The 10,000-nt window shown below is 36.8% G+C and overlaps 1 protein-coding gene across 9 annotated transcripts in view; it reads right to left on the bottom strand.

Moving 5' to 3' along the window:
• MAP3K7 (mitogen-activated protein kinase kinase kinase 7) overlaps positions 1-10,000 on the bottom strand; it is a 75,497-nt gene that overhangs the window by 14,278 nt on the left and 51,219 nt on the right. For all 9 annotated transcript variants that reach the window (XR_016038426.1, XR_016038427.1, XR_016038428.1 and 6 more), the window contains 3 exons: positions 7,111-7,216; positions 1,727-1,788; positions 938-1,053 (listed from right to left, as the gene is read on the bottom strand). Coding sequence is in view for 1 of the 9 variants with exons in the window: in XM_088840710.1 (XP_088696836.1) it covers positions 938-1,053; positions 1,727-1,788; positions 7,111-7,216 (284 nt within the window). In the remaining 8 variants the exon portion in view is untranslated. The remainder of the gene's footprint in view (positions 1-937; positions 1,054-1,726; positions 1,789-7,110; positions 7,217-10,000) is intronic.

Below are 10,000 nucleotides of genomic sequence, written 5' to 3'. Positions count from 1 at the left end.
TAATAAAATTCAGTCAAGAGTTCAGTTGTACATGGAAAATTAGCTAGGGGTGCTTAAAAACATAAACAGAAGATTCCTTAAAAAACTAGGAATAAAACCACCATGTGACCCAGCAATCCCATTACTAGGCATATACCCTGAGGAAACCAGAATTGAAAAAGACACATGTATCCCATTCACTGCAGCACTATTTACAATAGTTAGAACATGGAAGCAACCTAGACGTCCATTGACAGATGAATGGATAAAGAAGTCGTGGCACATGAACACAATGGAATATTACTCAGCCATAAAAAGGAACTCATTTGAGTCAGTTCTGATGAGGTGGATGAACCTAGAACTTATTATACAGAGTGAAGTGAGTCAGAAAGAGAAAGATAAATATGGTATTCTAATGCATATATATATATAAGGAATCTAGAAAAATGGTTCTGAAGAATTTATTTACAGGGCAGCAGTGGAGAAACAGACATAGAGAATAGATTTATGGACGTGGGGAGAGGGGAGGGGAGGGTGAGGTGTATGGAAAGAGGAACGTGGAAACTTACATTACCGTATGTAAAATGGATAGCCAACGGGAATTTGCTGTATGGCTTAGGAAACTCAAATGGGGGCTCTGTATCAACCAGAGGGTGGGATGGCGCAGGAGATGGGAAGGAGGTTCAAAAGTGAGGAGATACATGTATACCTATGGCTGATTCATGGTGAGGTCTGACAGAAAACAGCAAAATTCTGTAAAGCAATTATCTTTCAATAAAAAAATAAATTAAAAAAAAAAAAGAAAAAACATAAACATAGAGAAAAGTTCCACATGAGAAATATATTTCATGATTAATTCTAAGAATTATGGTTTTCATGTCTTTAAACAATATTGCACCTTAGCACATTTTAAACTCAAATACTAATGATTTATTTTTATTCATAAAAGATAACTTACTTTCTCTGTAATAACAATGCAATTTCTGTTTGGACTTTCATGTATTCCTGTGCCATCTTACAATGCTGTTCAAACACTGCCATAGATTCTTTGGAGTTGGGGCATGGTGCTAGAGGCTGGAAATAAATCACAAATGTTAAAAACATAGTTAAATCAAATCTCAATATCTAGCTGAGCGTTAAGACAGAGACAGTAATAAGACTTTTATAGCACTAAAGCAATGATCTTTTAAAAATAAGTGTTAAATAAACAGGCCTAGAAAATCTCAGTGTCCTTTTGTGTTAACTCAGATCTTAAATTTATACTTGCTGTTTTCAAACTTTTGAACCATGACTACAGTACCCTTGACCTCTGGTTACATTTCAGTTGCTAAACTTTATTATACTGAAAGATATTAACAGCTCTCATATTCAGGCAGAGAAGTGTATTACTTATATTTTAGTCACCATGAACATGCCCATGTATCACAAAATCTATTAAAAAGAAATGAGCTTATATGAGTTTTAAATATTAATACACTAACAATGAAGAGCCAAGACCTATTCTTGGCAGCTGAACAAAGACATGAGTATTTTAAAGTGATTGCTGGATTAGAAACGTATGCCTTTGGCAATCTTTCTGACTTAATTGAGAATCAATTATTTCAATTTGATTTTTAAAAGTTTAAGGAGACCAACTGAAAGCATAAATAAATGCATACACAATGACAAATAAGAACACAACCACCAGCTTTAAAGACAAACTTCTCTAAAAAGGAAAAAGGAAACTGCTGAGAAAGTACTCCTTTACCTGTAGTTGGTGATCCAGTGTAAGATAAGCCATTGGGATGGAATTATCTGATCCATTGGTATCTGGAATTACAGCATGTGTTTTATTTATTTTCTGTCATAAATAATTAAAAACAAAAAGCAAGAAAGCAGATGATTGTTTTTCCTAGAGAAAAAAGTTATTGCTACTGGTAATTTTTGATTTCTAAAGGTAAACAGAGGACATCCAATTACAGATAATTGGAGTACAAACATACTCTCATGCCTACAATTTAAGCTGGCTATGAATTGAACACAATATATTAAAGATGTAAGCCCTTGTTTAATTAAAATAAAAAACAGTCATATGGACCTTTATATTTTAAATTCAGTCTTATGGACTCTACCTAATCAAGCCTCTCATTCCTTCTTTCCTTGATATGTTAAGTTTATGATAAGGCTGTGTCAACTCCAGCAATTATCAGTGTTCCTTCACTGGGAAAGGGGGAAAGCAAGAGGCACATTCTTTCCCAGTGGGTCATCCTCAATTAGCAAAGGTTCTGGCTCGAGTTGCCCATCCCACTCCTCGCTGTGAGAATCACTGCGGAGAAGGAGAGGTGTTACTGACGGGAGTGCATTACACACACGGACAGCACGAGACGTGTGACCTGATGTCATGTCAAAAAGCAGCTTAATGGGTTAACTTGAACAGCCAACCAGCCAATTTACCAAAATATCTGAACACCCAAGTTTTGTCTGTATTTCAAAAAGAGGTAAAACTGCTGCAACAACTTGCTAGAGAAGCATGGGACACTCTCTTCCCAGTATGAACATGTATGTACAACGTTTCCAGGAGCAGGAAGGATAACTGGGAGGTAATACAGACTTTCCTATTTCAGAAGTAGCTGCCTCCCCAGTATTAACAGAGAATAAATGAGTTAGGCAAGTGAGCTATTCACCCTTTTTCTGCTAAAGAGACTCCAGCGGAGACTGGTGTAGATGAAGGCAAGGTCAGGATGACAGTCAGGCACTTCCTCAAATACAATAAAAACTAAGACAGATGGTTCAATAACCTCCTAAGTTACTGCTGACTGATATTCCAGTTTTTTTTTTTTTTTTTTAAGCCACTGAGAATGTGTTTTCACATAACTCCAAAAGCTAAGCTAATTCAGAGCAGATGAGATAATGTATTTAAGGAATACCACTGCAATGTTAGCTAGTCTCTGGGGAGGACTCAACACATGGTGCTGGTTCTTCTTTTTTAATTATTGTCTTTGATATTAAGTGAAGAATTGGGGAAGAAGGGCAATTTAAGATTTTCAAATTTACATTTCAGATTTAAAAAGTCATGTTAAACTGTTGCTGTTGTTAGTTGCTAAGTTGTGTGCTGGAGAGCAATAAAGAAGGAACAACAGAGTATTGCCTTAGAGCTTTTACCCTAAAATCATATACTAGTGCAAAGGCTTTTTCTGAAATAGCTAAACAAGAAATACATTTATTTCTCTGATGAATCCTCTCCCCACCCCCTACAACAGTTTCAAAGAATGCCTCCACTGAATACTGCTTTTCACAAAATTAAACTTATTAAAAGTGTCTGAACTTACTGGAAAAATTGTCTTCAAATTTCTTTAATTTAATATTTCTACTCTTATCACTTTCTTAAATCTTTGATACTTCATATATCATATTTAATCAGTCCCCTATCCCCAATATGTATTTCAGAATTAAACATATCAATGTTTCACAGTACTCTGGGGGTTAAAAAGAAAAAGTCCAAGGATTGTGCTATTTTTCAAACAATTTTAAAGCCCTCTGATGGTGGGAATTAAGCTCCTTTACTAAATTTCATCTGTTCTCTGAATCCAAGAAGTGAGATTTCACCTTCTCACTTAAACTGAAATTTAGCTTTCAGTTTCTGGTTACAAGGCTTTCCTGATAGTTCAGTTGGTAAAGACTCTGCCTGCTATGTGGGAGACCTGGTTCGATCCTTGGGTTGGGAAGATCTGCTGGAGAAGGGAAAGGCTACCCACTCCAGTACTCTGGCTTAGAGAATTCCATGGACTGTACAGTCCACAGGGTCGCAAAGAGTTGGACATGGCTGAGTGACTTTCACTTTCTGGTTTTAAGGCAGCAAGGTTATTCCATTAAAGTTTATCTTATAATGTTTTAATTGCTGATCAAATCTAACCTCTTTTCCTAAATATCAGAACTCACACTGAGTTGGTTAAGTTAGGTAAAACCTCTCAACCAGTCTCTTAAACACAAATCTTATAACTATCTCATATTTTCTAAGTATATGCTCCTTTCAAATGGAATGCTGTCTTCTCCTTTCTGCTTTATGACTAAATAATAAGTCTCGTTATTTTTTTTTTAAAAGTCACAGACTATGCCAGGTCTTATCTGTAACTATTAAAACATTCAGCTTATACTGTAAATGTAGCAGTTTGTGATAAAGCATGACAAGATTACTTTTAATGTGAGAGTACATCATGAGGAACGCTGGGCTGGAAGAAGCACAAGCTGGAATCAAGATTGCCGGGAGAAATATCAATAACCTCAGATATGCAGATGACACCACCCTTATGGCAGAAAGTGAAGAGGAACTCAAAGGCCTCTTGATGAAAGTGAAAGAGGAGAGTGAAAAGGTTGGCTTGAAGCTCAACATTCAGAAAACGAAGATCATGGCATCTGGTCCCATCACTTCATGGGAAATAGATGGGGAAACAGTGGAAACTGTGTCAGACTTTATTTTTTTGGGCTCCAAAATCACTGCAGATGCTGACTGCAGCCATGAAATTAAAAGACGCTTACTCCTTGGAAGGAAAGTTATGACCAACCTAGATAGCATATTAAAAAGCAGAGACATTACTTTGCCAACCAAGGTCTGTCTAGTCAAGGCTATGGTTTTTCCCGTGGTCATGTATGGATGTGAGAGTTGGACTGTGAAGAAAGCTGATTGCCAAAGAATTGATGCTTTTGAACTGTGGTACTGGAGAAGGCTCTTGAAAGTCCCTTGGACTGCAAGGAGATCCAACCAGTCCATTCTAAAGGAGATCAATCCTGGGTGGTCATTGGAAGGACTGATGCTAAAGCTGAAACTGCAATACTTTTTGGCCATCTCATGCGACGAGTTGACTCACTGGAAAAGACTCTGATGCTAGGAGGGATTGGGGGTAGGAGGAGAAGGGGACGACAGAGAATGAGATGGCTGGATGGCATCACCGACTCGGTGGACATGAGTTTGGGTGAACTCTGGGAGTTGGTGATGGACAGGGAGGCCTGGAGTGCTGTGGTTCATGGGGTGGCAAAGAGTCGGACACGACTGAGCGACTGAACTGAACTGAACTGAACCGAACCATGACTCTAATCAGAATACAAACAAATGGGGCATGATTTATGTTTCAATCTTTGCAAAGTACTAGGTACAGGACCATCTCTTGAGTGAGTGTTCCCCCACCCCGTGGCACCCTCTACTGGATCCCGGTATCTCTCTTACTAGCTGCTCTTGGGTATGTATGTCTTTCTTTATCCCCAATATATCACAAGTAGAAACCCATATTACAAGAGCACTATGCATTACAATTATTAATTACTTTATTCTTTTTCTCTGAAAAACAAAAAAAAAAATGCTGCCCTTTTAAATTAAAAAACCCAATTAATTAGGTTGTTTTAACTTAACGTATGCACGTCTACATTTTTCTTCTGGGTCAGTGGGCCTTGAAAGAAAAAGGTTTTACCTGTCTCTTCCCTATAATTTATTTGTTAGCTTCATTATCAATATTTTTCTTAGAAACAGTACAAAGCTGAACTTTATTATTTACAAACTTAAACCATATTCTCAATGTCTAAAATTATATTCAAAATTATTAAAAAAAAATAACCACAGATTTATAGTATATTTCACAGCAGAGATGAAATTTAGTTGATATTGCAACCTGGACTTATGTATGATGTCTAACTATTGGTATTTTGTGATATTTTAGGTTCCAGAAAAGGAACAAAAAGAGATGGGAGTTGGAAGTAGGAGAACACATGAAATGGAATCATAGCAGTTAAATGAGAGGGATATAGAACTTTGATTTTACCCTCATGAAAGTGGCTATCTGCCCCACTTTGACTGGTATGTCTAGGCTAGTCCAGGCTGAAATGAGGAGACCCAGCAAAAGCTGTAATGCCAGGGCAAGTACACCCTCATTGAAGGATGTGTGAATCAAAAAGAGCAAATACTACCTGCATGTTAACAGTCAAATCTGTCAAGATCATTTCCCCTGTCCCTTTCTGAGGAGAAGCATGTCATGACAATCATGTGCTGAGTAGTGGTGAATGTTCTGGACAATTGGAGGTTGAGCTGTGATGGGGGTGAAATTTAGGAGTTTTTGCCACCACTAAATTTAAACTTTCTAAAACTAGCGAGTACATTCAAGGCTGAATATAGTTCTATCTTACATGACACAGAGAAAAGCCACCCAGTTAATTTTTAAAATTATATTATGAACTTGATGATACCATGTCAAGTATCTATAAATACTAATAAGCAGAATTTCAGTTTGTAAAGACAGAAAGCTGACTTTTTAATTTCAATTTAATTGCCATTATTAATACCATTGTTGATCTGATATAAAATCCCAAATGGTTTAGTTTTTTGAGGTCTAAGAGATCATCTTCTCTCTCTGACACAACATATAAATAATTTTCATAGAAGAATATTCTGCATATTTATCAAGGCATCCTCTTAATGCTAAAGAAAAGTTAATTTTATTAAGACACATAATTTCCTGGTTACCCATAATGAAACTATTTCATTACTACCTTCAGACAGACAGATTTTAATACTTATATTCTGATTTTGATCAGTTAAGTTATTCATGTTGGGGAGTTTTAATAACCCTTACAGGCCTTTAAAAATCTATTTAACAGACTATTTATATGACTGAAATGAGGTCTCCCTCTCAGTTAAAAATGATTCAAAAGGCCAAAGGTCAGACTTTTTTTTCTTACCAAGGTACAGAATATCTTGTATTTTTAAAACAAAACACTGATATGAAGATGATTACTTTACCATCCTGTTTTTAGTTATTCAAAAGATGAGAGTTTACTACTATCATTACTACCAGAAGAATAGATTGTAATAGAAAAATCAGATTGAAATACCAAGAACAGAGTATTTTCCTACTTAAAAAATCCCCAAACAAACCATCTTCAAAATACAGGTTTAGTATGGGGGTTGGGGGGGAACCACATGAGGAAAAGTAGTTTTCGTCTTAGTAGTCAAAAAGATATTTTAAAATTTATTGCTAAATATTCAATTTTATTAATAGGAAAATCTAAACTACAGTATAATGCCAGTCTTTGTAAAAATTAATCACATGATTAAATGAACATAAATATGATAAATTCAACTTTATAATGAGGAAATAAACTGGTCACCTGTGGAATCATCAGGGGTCCATGGATGACTGCGAGCTGGCTTTTCTGAGGTTGGTCCTGAGGTAGTGATCATTCTGACACTAGGACTGGAAGACCTACTGCTCACCTGTAGGAAGAAATGACAGGAGGAACAAAGTGTGATTTTGATATAAAAACAAAAATAACAATTGAAAAGTTCCATTCTAAGGCAAAGGAAAGACTTCCATTTTTATCAGAAGAGCTTTTAAAACACTTGCAAGAAATCAAATAGATCCTCTGGGAATATTATATTAATATATGTATGCTAAAATTTTATATGCACTCACACATAATACCTTTTAGAAACCAATAAGCTTGCAAGAAAGTAAGGGAAATGCTCTGAGACCAGAAATAAAGTCTAGCAAGTGCTTAAGCTGCTGCTGCTGCTACTGCTGCTAAGTCGCTTCAGTCACGTCTGACTCTGCGCAACCCCATAGACGGCAGCCCACCAGGCTCCCCCGTCCCTGGGATTCTCTAGGCAAGAACACTGTAGTGGGTTGCCATTTCCTTCTCCAATGCATGAAAGTGAAAAGTGAAAGTGAAGTTGCTCAGTTGTGTCCGACTCTGTGGGACCCCATGGACCTCAGCCCACCAGGCTCCTCCGTCCATGGGATTTCCCAGGCAAGAGTACTGGAGTTGGGTGCCATTGCCTTCTAGCCCTGGGCATTTCAACTGAACCCCAATGGCCTGGAGCTTCTGTTCTGACTTCCTGCTATACTCAGAGGAACAGGCATAGAGTTTGGGGTCTTTGTACAATGGTAGTAGGACTGGAGAACCTCTTGCTTAAAGCTAAAACCCAAGCAGGCTTCATTCTCAGTAAACTAGAATAAACAAAACAACAAAACCTACCCTACAAAAGCGGTAACAAGTGTATCTGTCTATCTTAAGTAGCAGCTCTGGGTACAGGATAGAAAATGTATCTGCCATCAATCAATAAAAAATTTCCAAACTTGATGGAAGATATAACAAATTCCAACCAGAAACAAAGCCCAAGCAGAAAAACATAAGGAGAAAACCTACATTACAGAGTTAAACACAGGCCATATTACAGTCAAATTCTAGAAAACAAAGAAAATAGAAGACAGTAAAATACAGCCAGAGTGAAAAGATCATCCATGAAGGAATACCAGTTAGATCCTCAACAGCAACAAGGAAGACAGAAGTAGAATATGTTCAAACTACTGAAAGAAAACAATTGTCACCCTAGATTTGTTCAGTCATCAAAAATGGGAAGAATGAGGTCAAAATAACATTCTCAGGTGAACAAAAACTGAGGTTACCACCCACAGACTCTTACCAAAAGAATTCACCATCATGGTGAGATATTTTGATACTCCTGTGATATATAAAAGGGTCCAAAAACCAAACTATGCTCACAGTAAAACCTGACCTTCATAAAAAGCAAGTTTGGTCGAAACATATTTATGAACCCCATGCTTAAAAAAGGCTTCCCAGATGGCACAGTGGTAAGGTATCCACCTATCAATGCAGGAGACGTAAGAGATGCAGGTTTGATCTCTGGGTCGGGAAGATCCCCTGGAGGAGGGTATGGCAACCCATTCCAGTATTCTTGCCTGGAGAATCCCATGGACAGAGGAGCCTGGCAGGCTATAGGCAGGCTATAGTCTATAGGGTCGCAAAGAGTTGGACACAACTAAAGCGATTTAGCACACAAACACACACATGCTTAACAATTCAAGCATCCATGGAACACTTTTGCAAAAGATAAAAATGCTCACTAAGTGGCAGATAATTAGGTTGTTGTTTGTAACTATAAGATGGGAATATATGAGTAGACTTGTAGCACCTAACAATTCCCTCCCTAGTTCAAAATTGCAGTACTTTTACAAAACATATACAGTGACCAAGCCTGGTCACAAAGGTATTTTTCTCTTTGATTGTATTTAGTCTGTTCAGACGTGAACTCCAACTTGGGCCTGAAATGCTTTATATTACTCTTAAAGTCTGTGATTTCTCAAAAACATTAAAATCTCCTAAGGGCATAGATCATGTATAATTTTCTACTGGTCACTCCAGGATTAAGGAGATTGCTGAATACATCATATAATGAATAAAAACCACATACATGGTAAAGAACCATATAATAAAGACTCATTATAAATAATAACATAAGCTTTTGGTATTCAGACGTAAGACTGGTATTTAGGTTTATTTACCACTGATATATAACAAGAATGAAAATATACACCATAGAGAATGGTGATGAAATAACCAACTGTTATTTTTAGAATGCTGCTAACCTCTGTAAACAAATAGATATGACATTATTCCTGAGTCCTTTAACCTTCTTTGTCTGAAAGCCAAGTCTTGATTTAATAAGAGCACAGTGATTGTTCTTGCCTGGAGAATCCCAGGGAAGGGGGAGCCTGGTGGGCTTCCGTCTATGGGGTCACACAGAGTCAGACACGACTGAAGTGACTTAGCAGCAGCAACAGTGATATGACCACAGTTATAATTTCCATTGCAAATACAGAGCAATTTTTCTTCAGAGTGCTAGAAGAAGAGGGTTTCAGTCAGCCTAATTTTATGTCCATATTTTAAATATAAATATTTGTGACATGTGAGAACCAATATCAGTTGTGAGGAATTAAAGAAGATAAAATACAAGATTAGGTTTACAAAGTATAAGAATGAATTCTGTACATTTAAAAAAAAAGGGTCACTGAATATGTGGTATTAAAACAAATAATCCCACTTGGACCTAGTACGAATTATTACACTTCTGAAACTTAAATCTTTCCCAGGAGAATTCTTTTCTACTTTATTTCTTTCATCTCATTGCACACTCATTTGTTCTACTTCAGATTTCCCAGGAGTTATAAAACTAAAAAATAAGGCTAATATTTTTAGG

Source organism: Moschus berezovskii, chromosome 10, assembly GCF_049115385.1.
Source record: "Moschus berezovskii isolate FMDL1 chromosome 10, NW_MosBer_1.0, whole genome shotgun sequence".
NCBI lineage: Eukaryota > Metazoa > Chordata > Mammalia > Artiodactyla > Moschidae > Moschus > Moschus berezovskii.
Note: the sequence above shows the minus strand (reverse complement) of the source record. Positions and strands in the feature narration are given on the sequence as shown.